At 46.9% G+C, this 17484-nt stretch overlaps 3 protein-coding genes across 4 annotated transcripts; 1 reads left to right on the top strand and 2 right to left on the bottom strand.

The window, feature by feature from the left end:
* Nucleotides 1–1189: 1189 nt before the first annotated feature.
* Nucleotides 1190–4840, bottom strand: LOC108935767 (dnaJ homolog subfamily B member 1-like). Its single transcript, XM_018754625.2, has 3 exons — nucleotides 4071–4840; nucleotides 3154–3716; nucleotides 1190–2556 (listed from the first exon to the last, which is right to left on the bottom strand). Exons 1-3 carry the CDS (start codon nucleotides 4279–4281, stop codon nucleotides 2326–2328), a joined length of 1005 nt encoding a protein of 334 aa, XP_018610141.2. The 5' UTR covers nucleotides 4282–4840; the 3' UTR covers nucleotides 1190–2325.
* A 1431-nt stretch (nucleotides 4841–6271) lies between these two features.
* On the top strand, nucleotides 6272–12221 carry LOC108935761 (very-long-chain enoyl-CoA reductase-like). Of its 2 annotated transcripts, XM_018754610.2 has the most exons (12): nucleotides 6272–6891; nucleotides 8070–8121; nucleotides 8377–8421; nucleotides 8903–9006; nucleotides 9278–9360; nucleotides 9540–9655; nucleotides 9822–9927; nucleotides 10061–10188; nucleotides 10282–10325; nucleotides 10694–10751; nucleotides 10922–11010; nucleotides 11269–12221. In XM_018754610.2, the coding sequence occupies exons 1-12, from the start codon at nucleotides 6721–6723 to the stop codon at nucleotides 11440–11442; spliced, it is 1170 nt and encodes a 389-aa protein (XP_018610126.1). In that variant the 5' UTR covers nucleotides 6272–6720; the 3' UTR covers nucleotides 11443–12221. The 2 variants fall into 2 exon arrangements, with proteins under 2 accessions (XP_018610126.1, XP_018610127.1); XM_018754611.2 differs by lacking the exon at nucleotides 9278–9360 and having other exon boundaries at nucleotides 6276–6891; nucleotides 10061–10133.
* Nucleotides 12222–12841: 620 nt separating this feature from the next.
* Nucleotides 12842–17356, bottom strand: LOC108935757 (atherin-like). Its single transcript, XM_018754604.2, has 7 exons — nucleotides 16311–17356; nucleotides 15098–15467; nucleotides 14866–15005; nucleotides 14514–14571; nucleotides 13968–14073; nucleotides 13774–13879; nucleotides 12842–13651 (listed from the first exon to the last, which is right to left on the bottom strand). The coding sequence occupies exons 1-7, from the start codon at nucleotides 17277–17279 to the stop codon at nucleotides 13502–13504; spliced, it is 1899 nt and encodes a 632-aa protein (XP_018610120.2). The 5' UTR covers nucleotides 17280–17356; the 3' UTR covers nucleotides 12842–13501.
* Nucleotides 17357–17484: the final 128 nt, after the last annotated feature.

Here is a 17484-nt window from a genome sequence, read left to right on the forward strand (position 1 = left end):
ACATTTATGTTATTTCGTCGTTTTAGGGCAGAAGGATCTGCGGTCAATGTCACTCATTCTTCAGTCTGCTGCCACCTCGTGACCACCAGCGAGTACTGCAGCTTTCCGTCACTGTTACTTCTCGCTAATTCAGTAAAGACTGTTTATTGTTCTATATCGGATTATTACAATTAAGCTTATTGTCGGACTGAGACCAGGCACACAATCTTGGTCACGAATCGAATAATTCCGCATAATTCAAATGTGCTTTTCTCGAGAATGAAATGCATCTGAAAACAGGTTTTAAAAGGTCACACATGTAAAAGCAGAATCATTTAAATTATAGAAAAGTCTTTTGCATGTTGGACTTCTAATAAACTCCAAGAAATTATGTGGATATCTGAAGAGGTCCGGTATGATGTTCGTGTTATGGTTTTGAATTAATATTATGTTAAAGTGCTCTATGGAACTGTAAGTTTTTTCCCTTAATTTGCTATAAATGTGCTGTAACATCAAAGGATGTCAGTAAAACTTTGTATGAAGGCTGCCTGTACACACAGTGATTTAATTACGATGCCAGTTTAGGAGATGTCACCTTAGGAAGCTATATATGTATAAGCACACATTTCTATTTTACAAATATGCCTATTGTGTACCACTGGGACAGAACAATAACCCCACACACTACTGGTTTCATTCCATTACATTTCACCATCCCAAGCAGTCGTACTATTTACTGCTCACCTAACCAAAACTTGTATGATAGAAAAATACTTTTAACAAGATTGATTTTTCTTCCATTTCTGAACAGAGATTTTACTGGACACAAGAAACACATAAAAAGATTAAGAATTTATTTACATTTAGTCAAAATCATGACATTGAATTTACTAACAGATTCCAGTTATCCCCAGATAACAGAAAACTCAGAAACATGACTCGATGGATATGGGTGACACACACGGACACATTGCGAAAGATTCAATCTGACTCTGACACGGCACTCAAAGTTTATTTTCCTGGAATTGAATTTTATCACCTGCAGATTTAAAATACTCACTCGGGTAGAAAACACACCTGTGCAGATGGCAGTTCTAAAGCACTGGGATGTGACTGTGGTGCCTGTTGCCAAAGGCAGTCATTGTGTGATTATTACTGAAGTGTCACAGTATTCGGTCATGCTGTCGATCACTGCCATTATAGTGATGTATTTTTTTTTTTTTTCACAGCTCCTATGGTAAACCCTACTCAGTCCACAATGGCATGTGGAAATCCTAACTAGCAAGCCTGCTGTGCCACCGAGAGAAGGAAAAGGCTATTGTTAGCTAAGAACATGTACATGTCTTCTGAAGGTTGCTGGTTCGAGTCACATGTGCGGAGGTCCCTGTGTTGGACCTGCAGTTTGTGCAGGTTTTGCAACGCTTCAACACACAACTAAAAGCCTTGCTGCAAAAGGAGCAGCCTAAATCAGTCCAAATAATCCATAAATCTGTTCAGTCAGGAACTGATAAATTTGGGTTTGATTAAAAACTATAAATGGTTGTACACATGGCAGCTGTGCAGAGCTGTTGACCTACTGTGTACGCATAAGGCAGTGAGGGGGGAACATGAAATGGCACAAAGACAAGAGCTGTGAGGACAGAACCCGGACCGTGGAGGAGTTACTCAGCAGTCAGCCCCAAACCTAGGACCCTGTGCGTGGCAGCATGAGGGTGAAGGGAATGGGTTTAAATCCCAGTGATGGAGATTGCATATATGAAGATTATTAGTATGTTCAAGCTCCTAAACTCAGCAATGTGCTGAATATACAGCAATGCGCACGTGCATTGCGTGCGCACGCACACACACACACACACACACAAAAACCAGACAGCCCACTGGGGTAAAAGTGAGATCTAGTGCTATGTGAGCACACACAAGCACTCCCTCCAGCACCAGAGGGACATTCGGGTTGTGTGTGGGAATATCCACCACCTGTAACACACCTCATTATCACAACTTCAGCAGGGCTCACACTGGCAGTGACAGAGGGTGTGTGAAGTACAGATATGTTCAGAGATCCTCCCCTTCAGCCCTTACCCTGGTTTTTAACCTTCAAAAAAAAGTTTAAGTATCATCATCTTGCACACATGTGGAGGGTTGGGCCCAAGGTTTGACTTACACACAAGATCCACCTTTTCAGAAGCACTCAGCTGTTCATCTCACCCACGATGAGGTAATCACCTTTCAAAACACTGGAAAAAAATCATTCAGTTATGTTTTTTTTTAATATAAATATATAAATAGAGAAAGAAAGAATTTCCCTGGTGGAAGTCTGATTCTGGACAGTTTCAGTCCTGGCAGCATTCAGGGCGGCAGCACACAGGCAATGACCTCACGAGCTCCATGCTCCAGCTGGTCAGGGAAGAGCACCTGGAACTCGAGCACCAGGTCGCCCCTTGTCTCAGGGGATTTGGACAGGGGCAGCCCCTCCCCCGGCACACGCTTCTTCATCCCCGGCTGGACCACATCTTGCAATGTCACTGCAACTGTTCTGCTGTCCAGAGTGGGAACGTTGACCGTGCAGCCGCACAGAGCCTGTGGATGGGGCAGGGCCAGAAGGAGGAGGAACGCAGACATAGTGTAATCGTTACAGTTGAGTTATTATTGTTATTATTAATTAGTATTTAGCTGTCTCATGTCTTCGTCAAAGGCAACACACAATGCTAGATACACAACTTTTTCAATTATCCACTCATTCACACACACACACCCCAATGGGAAACTAGTGCCAGCAATTCACCTCAAAAATGTCTTTGAACTGGAGGAAAAAACCCACAAGAACACAGGGAGAACATGCAAATTCCACAGAATGAGTGAGGTTCGAACCCTATACCAATTCCACAGCCCAAGATAAACAGGTCTGTATTTCTTCCAGCTAGCAGCAGTTAGCAACTCTTATTGCCACTAAAGTGCAGGAATCTTCATCACTGCAAGGCCAGGTCTGCAGATATTAACCTCTACATGGACCACAACACTGATAAAACATGAGTGAAACCCAGAGAACACACATTGTATTTTCTATGAGATGTATGTCGCTTTGGAGAAAAGCGTCTGCCAAATGAATAAATGTAAATGTAAGAGAAGGTTTTCATGGCCTGAGGACTTAAAGCAGCATCACCACATCACACTCACTTCTCTAAGGGACACTCTTGCGATGTAGACAATGTCAGAGCCTTCCCTGCGGAAGACGGGGTGTGGCTTGTCCTTAATCACGAAGACTACGTCGGCCGGGATGTTGGTGGGAGTTTCGTCGCCCTCCTTGGGGAATGTGATCTTGGTGCCTTCCTTCCAGCCCCGCTTCACCTCCACTGTGAGGATCTTATCCTCGCGCCGGGTCGTGTGGCCATCTGTGTTGAGGCGCCGGTGCGAGATCTTCATCCTCTTGGTGCAGCCAGAGAAGACCTCCTCCAGGCTCACCTGCAGGTTGTGCACGACGGGAGGGTCCTTCTTCTTCCTCCGTGCTCTGTGAGCGGGCTGCGTCTTGAAAGAAGACTGGAACCCGGGGAAGCCTCCAATCCCGAACCCCTCGAAGGGGTCGCCCACATCCAGGTCATTGTCCATGCCCTTGCCGAAGAAGTGCTCAAATGGGCTACGGCCACCGAAAAGCTCAGAAAAGATGGCATGAGGGTCCCCATGGAAGGAGTAGCTGAAGTCGGCATCGCTTGACTCCCCTCCTCCAGACGAACCTTTCAACCCTGCACAGAAACGGAGAAATACGAGGTCAACAGCTGGACTCAGGAGAGGGACATGCGGTCAACGTAGGTGGGGGTGGGACCATTCACCAAACTTCACCAATAGCCCATCACCACCCACTGGGATGCATGGTGAACATGATCTCAGGATAACCCTCAACCACGAGGTCTCCCAGAAACAACTCCACACCTCCTGAGCACATCACACACAAGTCAAGACATAAACACACGAGTGATGCACGAAGAAGGGTCATCGGACGGCGATTTCAAGCGCCAGCAGAGACTGGTTGGCCGGCCACACACACACACACACACACACACACACACACACACACACACACACACACACACACACACCTTCCTCCCCGTACAGGTCGTAGATGCCCCTCTTCTTGGCGTCGCTCAGCACGTCGTACGCCTCGGCGATCTCCTTGAAAGCCTCCTCGGCCCCGGGGCTCCGGTTCTTGTCCGGGTGCAACTTGAGCGCCTGTCGCCGATACGCCTTCCTGATGTCCTCCTCGGACGCGCAGCTCGCGACCCCAAGCACCCGATAATAATCCTTCCCCATGGCCTCCGCTGCGCAGACACTCGGATCACAGCTACGTTAATTAATAAATATTTGCCGCGGTCATAATCCGTGCGCTGGTCCAGCACGTGATTCCAAAAACTGTAAACACATCTTGATCTTTTCCCCCCTCGTTTTATATATATATATATATATATGATCCACGCGAGATCGCAAAGCGGTTACTGCAACAGTCGCGAGCGACCTTAGTTAAAAAGCTATTTCTCGCCGACGCAAAAACAACAATACAAAGTTGGCTGAAGTTGCTGTTTGTTTTGCGTGAGCCGGCACAGAAAGTTCCAGAAGCAGCCAGTCGACTTGGGAATCTTTGGATAGAAACACGTCCGCATTCCGGACTCGAAGACCCGCCTTCCTGCCGACACGTCACCCGTTTCGAACGAAAGTTCCCCCCCCCCACAGAGACGCCTACTTTTTTAATTCACTAGTCAGAACGCAGGCTCTGCTTCGACGACCCGACTACCTTTCATTACACAGAGTTCCAAAGAAGAAAGGAGGACAACTTTTAAACGTGATAATCCCTATCGAAAGTTCCATCTCACTGAATCGCCTACATTTAATACCTCACAATTCGAAACTACGGCTCCGCCTTAATTACCCGCCCACTTTGAATAACTCACCAATCCCAAAACAATGCTGTGCGTCATGCCCCGCCTACTTTTAATACGTCAACGGCTTCAGAAGCAGGCTTCGAATTAGCACCCGCCGATGTAGAGTTATACCCAAGACCCGCCCTTTTACATGCGTCACGATCGTAATGAAATCTCCGCCTCCATACTATTACTATAATTTATTCGCTTTAATCATGCAGCGACATACGTAACAATGACTGAAAAGGCGGCTGGTTCACATGGAACAGATTTTTGTTTGATAGACATTTGTATTATGCTCACGAAAACGGCCAGGAATTTAGTTCTAAATGCAATGAAAGAAATATTGTTTATATCACATTCCATCAGAAACACATTCTGCTTTCCCTTGAGATGGCAAGAATCTTCAAATGTATATCATTTTTATTACATACACGGTGGGATTCCATGAGACCATGCTAACTCTCTGCCTTCCAAACTGCTGCTTACACTTCCTCACAAATAAGCAGTTCACAGTCTTCTGGTAATATTTCCTGCGGTTGCGCCATATTAAAGAGAATTTAAAATGGATGCTTCTGTCATACATCAGAAGGGGAGGAAGGGCCATGTAAGCTCTTTCCAGAACTGTGGCGTTTATACATTACGTATATTAATTGAACTGACGTTTTTTTCAAAAGCAGCTTACACTGACTGTTAAGCGACTTTTAATTATTTCCCGATTTATACAGCTTTGTAATTTCTACATTACGTTTATTCAATTAGCAGACACTTTTCTCCAGAGCAACTTCCAATGAACACTATGTAGTGTTACCAGCCCACACACCTGATTCACCAAGGTGACTTACACTGCTAGATACACTACTTACAATGGGTCACTCATCCATACATGAGTGGAACACACCTTCCCTGTCACTCACACACTATGGGTGATTTTAAAGTCATTAGTCCACCTAAAAAGCACATCTTTGGACAGTGGGAGCAACAGGAGGAAACCCATGCAGAAACGGGGAGAACATGCAAACTCCATACAGACTAAGTGAGGATCGAACCCATGCCCTCTCGCACCACCCTGTGAGACAACAACGCTACTCCTGTACTTTTACTGAAGCAATTTAGGGAAGTACCTTGATCAGGATTACCAGAGCAGGAGGTGGGATTCAAACCTCTCTCTTTTGAGGCCAATTGCAGCAGCTTTAACTAATACTCCACCTGCTGTCCCACCAAGTATAAAGTCAAATAGCTGCTTAGAAGGCAAGTGGTTCATTCACTGCAGCCTCCACCATTTGAGGCAGGCCTGAATGGGTGGAGCAACAGTGGAAAGGAGGAGCAAAACAATGTGAGGATGGCTGGGGCCGTGAGCAGTAGGGAGTGCACTTTTAAATTTAGCAATGCAAGCTGTGCAGTCAGTTTGAGTCACCAGAATCTCAAGTTTCCTCTTTGGTCGTGGGGGGGTTCTCTTTTCAGGTGGCGTTTTGGGAGCAGCGAGGTGACTGAGGTGGTGTGGGGGCAGTATGAGAACCCCAGTCCTCTCTCATGTTCTTCTCGTCAGCAAGTTTCTCATACGGGAACATGTCTCACTGAGGAAAGATGGCCGGAGCTCCTTCCCTGCTCTGACACCACTGCTGTCGGTCCCTTTTCACTGGGCTCTGGGGGACTTGGTGGAGTTTTAGGGGAGGAGGACAGAAAGAAGACAGAAAAAGCAGAAGAAAAAAAGAAAGCAAGAGGGACAGAAGAAACTTTTGATGCTGTTGAAGAAAGTAGACCTCAGTTGGGTTGAACAAAGATCAATCGAGAAGGATTTTCTAAAGCACAGAGGTTAATACGGTCAAAGGTCATGGATGCTCTAGCGCTAGAAGCCAAGGCTGCAAAAAGCGAACCTGCCCCGGCAGCAACGATCCCAGTCAAGAGACCCAAATCAGCCAAAAAGGTGAAAAAAAAGGTAGTCTTCTTTGAAGTAGAGATTCAGGATGCCAAAACCAAAGAAAAGTTGCTGCTTTTGGACAAGGTGAGGAATGTGTTGAGAGTATGGCTACTGAGACTATGACTGCACAGCCTGTGTGTGTTGGGGGTGAAGGCTACAGAAACAGCATGATGGTAAAAAGGGATGTTCATGCTGTTGAGAGAAAATTTACCCTTTATGTTTCTAAATTACTCTCAACCAATTAGCTTTGCTAACTTTACAATTATAGCCAAGTCCTTAGCCTGAAGGCTGGAGACTCTTCATCCAAAATTGATCAAACATAACCAGGCTGGATTTGAGAAATATGGCTCCATTAATATGTGTTGTGTTTTAGACGTTATACATTTTATTACTAAAGGTGTTAATGTGTTAATAATAAAGATAATAATAAATAGAAGACAATCCCATGCGGAAATTCTATATAATAGATATGGCATATTCATCTATGCAAATTAGATCTTCTGTAACTGACGTTTAACACAACAAAAGCGAATGGCTACAGATTGCCTTATCTGAGAAGACGTTCCCGAAATGGAAAATGCAACACAGTAAAGAATAGTAAATAGGTAATTACATTTTCAGGTGATTATTATTGTCAATAGAACAGCCAGATCTGTTTTTTTTTTCCTAGAAGTTCAAAAAATATAAGATTCTTCTTTTGAGACTTGCTGATCTCTAGAAGTGCTGAGTCACTTGATGCCAACTATGGCATCAAGGTCCAGTGCTAATGGTGTGGCAAAGACATCTAAATTTACCTCCATCTGCAAAAGGCACAGAGGGGCCGGCTAGGGCAGGACTGCATCAAGCCATGTCTACTAGGGGGTCAGGTTTCAGTCCTACTGTGAAAAAGTCCCCTCCCAGGACCAACTACAAGAGATTTTAGGTAGACTAACATGCACTGGGTCAGAACTAAGACACCAAGTGCCAGTTTTTGGACAGTGACTGGAAAATTGGTACTTTAAAGGGTCCAACCCTTAAAAAACTGTTATTGCTAGATAAATGATGTGAAAGTTTCCTTCTTTGCTACTGGCTCTAAAGCCACACTCCCTTAACTCTTTGACAACTGGTCCTAGAAGGTCATTTTGAGCTAGCTTAATAGAGTACATTTCAGAGGAAATGCCTGGACTACCAGTTCCGGAACATGAAGTTCAATGATCAAAATGACCAGTCATGCGGAGTTAATGTCTGAATAGATGTACATAGTATATCATTTGTCTCTGCAGGTGGAACCCAATGCTACTATAGCTGAAATCAAATCTATGTTCCACAAAGCACGTGAGTACAAGACATAAATTTATGCAAACACACACACATGCACACGTGCACATACACAAGGGAAACCCAAGAGATCAGTCTTGGGGCCAAGACAATACTGGGCTCAGATTCTAAAAGTGGGACTTCTACTGTACCCTTAATTAAGATTGCTAACCTTTAGAACAAGTAAATTAATGGAAACATAAGAACTAGAGTCTTGACAGCAAATTAGTGCCAATAACGTTCACTTGCCTCGGTCTTTTTGTGTCATTTCAGACCCACAGTGGTATCCAGCAAGACAGTCCCTCCGTCTGGACCCCAGTGAGCCTGTTTATTTTAATTTTCCCTGTCATTCATCATTCCAAGTTCAGCAGGATGTTTCCTGTATGACCTCACTTGAATCAATTTACATACTTCTTTGGCTACACTATGCCAAGTGACACAAATCTGTCCACCTAAGACCTATTATGTACCAGAGCTTAGTCTAACAGACCACACCAGTTTGACCTGAATGAATTCCTTTCAGCACTTCATGATCCATTATCAGGCCATTGATTGATTGACTGATTGAGTCATTCATTCATTCATTTATTCATCAAGTGATTTACAATACATTGTCTCTAACTGTGCCAAATACTCTGTATTAGCATTAAAAAAAAAATCCTAATATCCATTTTAACTGAATTGTGCAATGGACAGATCTACTATGGTGACAGTAGAGCAGTGTGGAGGGTTTTTATGACTGACTCTAGAATAGTGCAGAGTGCAGGATGTATTGACCCTGCCCATCAATGCTCTGCAGAGGGGAAATCTCTGAAGGACGACGAGATCCTACAGCAGCTCCCTGTAGGGACTACTGCAACCTTCTACTTCCGAGACCTGGGTGCCCAGATTTCCTGGGTCACGGTAAGTAGGTGTTATGGAATCTCCTGAAGCTCTGCTTGTCGCCCTCCCAGGCCCCCCACACCTAGCCAACGCTTTTTCTCCGGGATTTGGAGGAAAGGGGGAAAGAGGACTGTGTATAAAGGGAATGCCAGCTCAAGGTGTTGAGGAGTGGATAGGTTGTGGAGCAGCATCGAAGGGGCGCTCTGACTCAAGGCCTATATTCAGACCTGGAACTGGCCTGCCTTGTAGAGGAGATGTTTGTACAGAAGCCCATGTCTGTCTTTATAAACAGATCTTCCGGCTGGTTGACTGTGCCCCTATTTCTTGGCGGAACACTTTATCTATGCTTGCACAGGATCATCTGAGACCTACTAGGTAACAAAGTTATGGACCGATGTGGCTGACTTAAGACAGAAACCATGTGTATTGGAGGTGTGTCTCACGAAGGGTGTTCCACTGATGTCCTAGGAATTCTTTGATTTATTTCGAGTCACACGTGAGCTGTACTCTCCATGTGCAGTTTTTCTGTCATAGCTCCACCTTGCCTTATCCAGGTGTTTCTCAGCGAGTATGTGGGGCCTCTTCTCATCTATCTCATGTTCTACTTCCGAGTGCCTTTCATCTATGCCCCCAAGTATGACTTCACCACTAGCAAATACTGGGTTGTGCAGTGAGTATCAACTCTGATCTGGTTTTGGGGGGTGGGTGGGGGGTTTGGAGCAGCAATGGTAAATCTTATCCCTTCCAGACCCCATGGAGGCTATCAAAACTTTGGACTTACGACTTTTTGGGTGGAATTCCAAAGTACATTTTCAAACACATTTTTTGCTCTCCAGCCTGGCCTGTATATGCCACTCTTTCCACTACATCAAGAGGCTCTTGGAGACCCTGTTTGTCCACCGCTTCTCGCACGGCACCATGCCACTGCGCAACATCTGGCAGGTCAGCTGAGCAGCCATCTCAAGTGTCTCTCATTATCCTTTAGTATAGTTACTGTAACTGTGTGACTTATGTGACGCCATTTTCTTGTATCCAAACATCAGGACCATGCCAGTTTGATATCCCTCTTTTCCAGAACTGTGCCTATTACTGGGGCTTTGCTGCGTGGATGGCCTACTACATCAACCACCCCCTGTATACCCCTCCCTGTGAGTCCCCTCTGGATCCTGTACTGCAGAAGGGCAGAAAGACTATCTACACAAAGTCAGCAGTTTCATACAGCATTTTCTATTTGTTTCTTACCTCTCTGACTGTTTTCAGCCCTACTTGAATGATCCCGCTTCTGTGTGTTTACAGTCTACGGTGAGCAGCAGGTGAAAACAGCACTCATTATTTTCCTGGTGAGAGCATATTTCTGAGTCCTTTATGGGTGGGGCTTCCTCATGATCATAATTTTGGCCTTTCAATCGTCCCATGGTTATTTTAAAATAAGAGCAAGCTAATATGGCAGATTGACATAAATATATCAAATCTGGGTCTCTAACTTTTATGTTACCTGTGGTAGCATGTACAGTTTAAGGGATACATTTAGAAACATGCCCTTTAGAGTGGACAAAATTGAACAACTGGGCTGCAGGAGATTAAAATCGAAAAACAATCACCTCTTTGTAGAATAATCATTGGAACAGTTAGAGGGAACCTGTCGTCACAGTTGTCTTGTCTCTTTGTTGATGACTGGTAACACTGTGTCTTGTGATCCTGTCCTCAGTTCTGTCAGATTGGCAATTTCTCCATCCATGTAGCCCTTCGTAACCTTCGACCCCCTGGTGAGAACACTGACTGCATTCATTCACACACACACACACCTCACCCAGGTGATACACTATACATCATCTTTCGAATCACATGGATAAACCAGATTTCCGATGGTCTGTCTTAAGAATGATTGCAAAGGATTTTGCATAAGTTTTCAATGAATCCCTCTCTGTTCTCTCAGGCTCCAAGACCAGAAAGATCCCATATCCAACAAGGAACCCTTTCACCTGGATCTTCCTGGTAGTCTCGTGTCCCAATTACACATACGAGGTGTGTGGAAGTCTGCAGTAGGGCAAGTACTTCAGAAGGAATGTATTTTTGTTTGGCAATTATCTAACCAGAGTGGACTTTAAATCCTTGACCAGACTGGACATTACAGTTTTTCTTTCTTGAGAGCAGATCTCCCCCTGGTGGCAAGATGTTACTGCCAGCTGCTGTTTCAACTTCTGGAAACGCACAGCAGTAAGAAGCACTAATGAAAGCCACGTGCAACAACTGACGTGTGTTTGTCTCCGCTCTTGTCATCAGGTGGGAGCCTGGCTGGCCTTCACCGTGATGACCCAGTGTTTACCAGTGGCCCTCTTCACTGCTGTGGGTTTCATCCAGATGACCGTGTGGGCCCGGGGAAAGCATCGCAGCTACTTAAAGGAGTTCCGAGAATACCCCACCATCCGCTCACCAATCCTGCCCTTTCTTCTGTAGGGAAGAACAGTCAAATATCTTCCAGCAGCCACCCAAGTTGAGTCCAGTCCTGCGCTGTACAGCCTTGAAGTCCTGCTCATGATGAATCATACAACCTTTGACCTGTCCATATTAAACATTGCTAAAAGAGTGAAAATCATCTTTTAATAACTCCTATAAATGAGAACTGAGTGTTTGGACTAATTTGTTTTCTGTATAAATCATCTAAGGTTACTATAACAGCATTATTAGTTACGTTCATCATCCAGGGCCACAAAACAGACTGAAAATCAGTAGGCGGAAGTCCACTTTATTCTCACCTCTAAGGCAATGACTCCGCTGCCCGAGACCCAGAGGTTCTCCTTCAACTTGAGTGTGCTTATAATCAAGGAGGCACTGTGGGGCAGCAGGTAGTGCTAGTGCTTCACAGCTTCTGGGCTGCAAGTTTGGGTGTGGGTTGAAGTCCAGCTCAATCTGTGGAGTCTGCATGGTCTCCCTGTGTTTGTTTATTTTTTTCTCCAGGTGCTCTGGTTGCCTCCCAAATACGTGTTTCAGGTGAACTGGTGATTGAATTGCCTGTAGTATGTGTTTGTGCGCACGTGTGAGGACAAAGCGAGTGAGTGTGTGATTGTCCTGTGATGGATTTGTGTACCATCCAGGGTGTACCCTGTTTCACATACAATGCTTCCAGGATAGATTCTGGACCTCAAAGGCCCTGGACATAGCACACAGTTATTTATAATTCATGAAGGGGGTGGAGATTTGCGCTCTTCATCATGTTAATTCCTGCTAGAGATAGATACGAAATACAATATGTGATATTTCCAATAATGCACTTATATATAAAATCACCATTGTCCTTTCCTAGTCCCAATGAAATCTATGAATGCAATATGCAACACTTTGACAGGAGATTGAACACCCACAAATGTGACTGTTTTGAATATTTTACTCTGTATTCATTTCAAAAACAATTCATTTTCCCTTTAATAAAACAAAAAGCACAATGAATACGCATCCTTTTTCAACAATAAAATTATTAATTTGTTTGCTTAGCTGGTGCTTTTCTCCAAAGTGACTAACAGTTGAGTATCTTACTAGAGAAATTCAGCACCTTGGTTGAGGCTACTAAATCCACAGCAGGAAGCGAGGCTTAAACTGACAACCTTCAGGTGTCAAAATCTTGACCCACATGTTGATGACGTGGCCAATAAAAATGGATTTTACACTGTAATTCATTTTAGCAAAAAGCTTCAGCAAAGCAATAAAACATAAATAAATATAAAACACTGTCATGAGGACTATGTAACATATCCAACCATATTAATCTTATTTTCCCAATAACTGCATTGTCATAAATTACCAACAACTGCTTAAATGTATAAATAGCACATATGAATTAACACACACACACACAACTGCTCTCCACTAAGGTAGCATCAGAATACCCCACTGCATCTCAGGTTCAGCTCTTCTGGAGACAACACTTAAGTTACACATATTTATAAAAAATCCGTACCTGCGGGAAAGAAATATCTATCTATTTTTTCTGTAAGGTGGACTGTGACAATGGTGCCACCTGTGGGAGCACAGAGGGGTTACACAGCCAGGGACACCGGAACACAATCACCATAATAAGGAATGATGAATAATTACCTTTTTAAAGAGAGAGCCAGAGTCTGGCACCTGACTGCACGAAAATTTCATCACTTACGACAAGCACCCTATGAACTTCTCCACAGTGAAAGAACTTTTCTCCTTTCCATACTTGTGTCCGAGTCCAGCGCCCTGCTGTGGTGAACCGGGCTCGGCACAATGGTTTCACCACGGTTGATGTGGAAAGAAACTGATCAACTCTTTAAAGCAGGGTGGTGGACTCAGGGCAGAGTGCGGGACAAGGCTGAGGAGGTGCTGGCCAGCTCCAAATGGGAGTACAATGGGGGTGTGAAGACAGAAATATGAAGAAAGGTTGAACCCAAGGATTGGGGAGAGAGAGTGAAAGAAGGAGGTGGTGGGTGAGTGAGTTAACCCCAGCACAAGGACCTGGACCTGCTCCTAGCAGTGTGGCCTGTGGGGTCCGTCAACACACAGAACCATCATCCTCAAAGTGGGTCCTCTGCAGCTCTTTCACGTGGAACTCGTAGATCTTGAGGGCAGGGCCAAGTCTGATTGACAGGCCAGTGAGCACATCGCTTCGCTGCATCAGGAGGAGGGACTTCCCGTCAATTTCCTAAAAAGAAAGTTTCAGACTCGGTCTCACAGTATACAATCAAACCTCACACCATGCTGGGAGAGGTTGCAGAGAGAGATGGTGCGCCCCCACGTGGCTAAGTTAGGAAAATCCAAGCAAACCTGAGTCCTGAATGCTGCGGCCTGCTCCGGAAAGCCAGCTGCAGAGAAGTAGCTCACCACATCTGCCACGGTCCACTGTGCGGGGTTGTGGTGTGTCTTCAGGTACCTGGATGGTCAGGGATGGGAAAGAGACAGTGCGTTTGAGTCAAAGTGGCACTGCAGATGTGTGAGGCCAGCAGAGGACTTACACTTACATTCCTGTGGTCATCTTTGCTTCCGTTGTGATGTCCTGGCATCTGGGAGAGGCAGTCGGTGTCAGTAGACAGGAAGTTGCGTCCACACTCGTTTTACACCCCAGGTCTGTTGGGAGTGAGGTTGAACCACTCAGCAGTGCTGAATCACACACACAGAATGTCACATGCGCACATATTCACACTCACTCTAATATGTGGATTGCACTGCAATTAGGAAGAGTACTGTCCAGATTATCTTTCTAAATTATCTGGTACAAGCATTGCAGAGCACAGTAAAATTAATCCACAACAGTGAGAATGAGCCTTTGTTGAAAAAAATCTGATAAATACAGTGACAAATTTAGCACTTATGACCCTAGACTGCAAGGCATATGGATGTGTTTGTTATTTGCACTCTTGTATGCCAGTACATAAATGAAAGGGTTGGATTTAAAACAAAGTACATATTTCTGGGCAAAGTTTTACACCACACTTTTGGAAAACAGCAGCAGAAATCCAAGTGAGAGATTCAGCCAATGGAACCGGTGACCAACAGGCTGAACTTACACTCCTGAGTAGGAACGAAGGACATCTGCCCACGGCCTGACCCCCTCATGACCTGATCCTGGAAAAGGAGGACAGAAATGAGGGAATTAGGAAACACCACGAAGAATCCCAGGAGACTGCGCTCCCACTGACTACCAGAGTTTGAAGCAACAAATTCTACAAGATGCAACTGGGTAAAAAGCTTTGAATCAGCATAAAACTGACAATAATTTCCCAACTGACTGGATGTTTGGATCACAAGCAGCCCAACACATACACATACACACAGATGCTGAGAGGTACAGCTCAGGTCTGGTTCTGTTCGGTGGCTCACAGGTGGTGCACATTTGAGATTCTGCAGAGGTGATGTTACCTGCACAGCTGCTGCATCAGACTCCAGCTGATCGGGTGTGACGGCACACTCCTCTGCTGGAACCTCCTCCTCCACCTTTATTGTCTCTCGGTGGACGGATGGATACACTGCACGGGGCTGCAGCCCAGCACCTGGGTTTCCTGAGGACGCAGAGAAAAGACCATCAGGGACACAATGCCCCTTGACCTGACACACACAGACACACAGGAAGCGGTGTGCCCAAATAACAAACCTGATTCTTTCTGCAGTCCTATGTGTGGGTCCACAGCCAGGCAGCACACTGAGAGACACCTTTCAGGGCTGCACACTTCCTTCTTAGCTGGCAAATGGGTGGCGATAGATGGCTCTGGCTTCCTGTTTGGGCTGAGGTTGCTCCCAGTGATGCGGGTTTCATTCAGACTCTGAGAGGTCTCCTCTCTTAATCCTGGCGAATACTCAGAAGCCATGGGTGTGTGGATGACTGCGGAAGCTGATGGCGTTCCTGCATTCCTCAAAGCGTGGTTTTCGAGAAGAGGTGTTCTGTGCCCCTGAGTGTCTTCCTCCTCATCTTCCTCTTCACCGTTACCGTTATCAGTCTCCATGGTTACCATGGCTTTCTCCACCTTAAATGAAAAAGGCAATACTTTGCATAAATTTTAACTTGGTCACCTCGTCACACACGTTTCATTCATTATATATAATAAACTAGCTGCTTACAAAAGTAGGCAGCTTAAAGGTCCCACTCTGCTATAGTGACCAAACGTCTAGAAAACATGTCAGTGGCACTCAGAACAGCAGCCCTCATGGACCCTCCACTTTGCCGAAAAGAGCAGCGCACGCACATTCGCCTCGCGAGCACACCCTGGTGGCCAAAGAGAGCAGCGCACACGCACATATTGCGCTGCCGGAGAGACTCGCGTACACGCACGCTTTTGCTCGGGAGCGCGTCTTCCGCGCGGTGCGTGCCTGGCGCTCCTCTCACTGCGCCTCGAGTAAATGCGGCCTCGAGACCGCGACGACACGACGCGCCGCCTCTGACCGCACGCCGCTCAGAGCGCGCGCGCAGGCAGGGTGCTGAACGAAAACACACCGAGGCGAGGGGGGGAAGAACATGTGCAAAAGCAGGACAACGAGACACACTGCGGCATGTGACGAAAACATACACACCTTACACGAAGAGATACGTTTTAAATAAATAGCTTTCTCTCCAATAACACTTGGGTGAAGCAGAATATAAGTTTGTATGCGGCTGCAGGCAACTTGAAGTCAGTCATTTAGACGCAAAAATTAAGCAGAACTGATATAACGTGCTGCCCGGATCATAAAGTCCAAAGCACCGCGGCCAGGAATATATGAGGAGTCGCCTGTTTTGGTGAGACAAGTCTCTCCGGCCAGGAGCTGCCCACAACCCCCTACACACAGACGCACGCACGCACACACAAACACACACACACACGCACACTCACAGGTGTGGATCTGCGACGCCGAGCGCTGTCCAGCTCTCTCCCCTGGACCTCCTTCACTTTGCTGCGGCTATGTCTGTTCTCCGACAGGCGCTCCGGAGCGCCTAGGGATCCCGGCATCCCCTCCAGGTCCGCAGGCTGGGCTCCGTTCAATGTGGCGGAATTCCGCTCTCTGTTCGCCGGACTCGGGACCGAAGCCGCGAGCCTGTCGCCCTCCTCCGCACGGCTGCGATCAGTATGGCTCCCGTGTGCTTCTTCGGTCCCCAGCTGCGGTCCCAGCTCGGTCCGCGGTCTCTGCGCGTGCCGGAGTTTGCGTTGGGCAGCAACGCTCGCGCAGGTCCCTGTCCCGGTCGAGGGGTCGCGGTCGCGCTCCGCTCCGCGCGCCGCCTGTGCGTGACCAGGCGCATCAGTCCCATTGTCATTGACGGCGTCTTCGTCCAGGCTGAGCGAGCGCTTGCGGCCGCGCATTTGCGGCAGTTCGTCCCTGTGAGCGCCGCTCTCGGATGCGCGGCATGTCGTGTGACCGCGCTCGCCCGCACCACAGCCCTCGGCAGCCGGAGGAAAAGTCGTTTCGCGTCGCTTTGCAGCCGGAGACGCGCTCGGTTCGGGGTCACTGGGCCGACTCGCTCCCGTTACCTCTGAATCCGCGATCTGCGCCCGGTCCGCGCGAGTGCGCGCGCCGTCGCGTGCCGTCCGTGCGTGCGGGGCGCAGTCGCTCGTCTGCGCCGTTTTTTTCCGACTTTTTCTCTGCACCTTGGCGGCGTTGCGGTACGAAACCGAGCCCTTGTAGTTAACTTTCAGCACCGCTTGCTCTTGGATCAGTTTCTCCAGTTCCGAACGGGTCTGGTCCGGCTCCGAACCGTGTCGTCTTCGGACCATTCGACATATTCTTTCCAGGTCCGGTCGCGCTTTTCTCGAGCGCAGCGAGTCGATGGTTTCCAGAATCCAGTCGCGGTACCTCGGTTCCGACATGATGAGAACACGGGCTCCAGCTGGTTCGGACGCGTACCTCGAACCTGTCCAACTCCGACTTACCTGCGGTCCGAGCCCGGCTGAGAATGGAGCGGAAGCCCGAGCGCGCGCCTGCCTGCGTTGCCCACTTCGTGCGCTTAAGGTGGACTGGTACAGATCCAGCGCTCCGTTATGCGCGAGCCGAACGCGGGGACCGTTTAAGGTG

This window comes from Scleropages formosus, chromosome 8, assembly GCF_900964775.1.
Source record: "Scleropages formosus chromosome 8, fSclFor1.1, whole genome shotgun sequence".
Lineage (NCBI taxonomy): Eukaryota > Metazoa > Chordata > Actinopteri > Osteoglossiformes > Osteoglossidae > Scleropages > Scleropages formosus.

Coding starts and splice junctions, on each gene's coding strand:
- LOC108935761 (XM_018754610.2), top strand. CDS start 6,721: ATGGATGCTCTAGCGCTAGAAGCCAAGGCTGCAAAAAGCGAACCTGCC. Junction 9,928..10,060: donor CACTGCGCAACATCTGGCAG/GTCAGCTGAGCA, acceptor CCTCTTTTCCAG/AACTGTGCCTATTACTGGGG. Junction 10,189..10,281: donor AGAAAGACTATCTACACAAA/GTCAGCAGTTTC, acceptor GTGTGTTTACAG/TCTACGGTGAGCAGCAGGTG.
- LOC108935767 (XM_018754625.2), bottom strand. CDS start 4,281: ATGGGGAAGGATTATTATCGGGTGCTTGGGGTCGCGAGCTGCGCGTCC. Junction 3,717..4,070: donor CGACCTGTACGGGGAGGAAG/GTGTGTGTGTGT, acceptor GTTTCTGTGCAG/GGTTGAAAGGTTCGTCTGGA. Junction 2,557..3,153: donor CAAGAGTGTCCCTTAGAGAA/GTGAGTGTGATG, acceptor CCCCATCCACAG/GCTCTGTGCGGCTGCACGGT.
- LOC108935757 (XM_018754604.2), bottom strand. CDS start 17,279: ATGTCGGAACCGAGGTACCGCGACTGGATTCTGGAAACCATCGACTCG. Junction 15,006..15,097: donor AGGACTGCAGAAAGAATCAG/GTTTGTTATTTG, acceptor CTGCGTCCTCAG/GAAACCCAGGTGCTGGGCTG. Junction 14,074..14,513: donor CTTCGTTCCTACTCAGGAGT/GTAAGTTCAGCC, acceptor CACTCCCAACAG/ACCTGGGGTGTAAAACGAGT.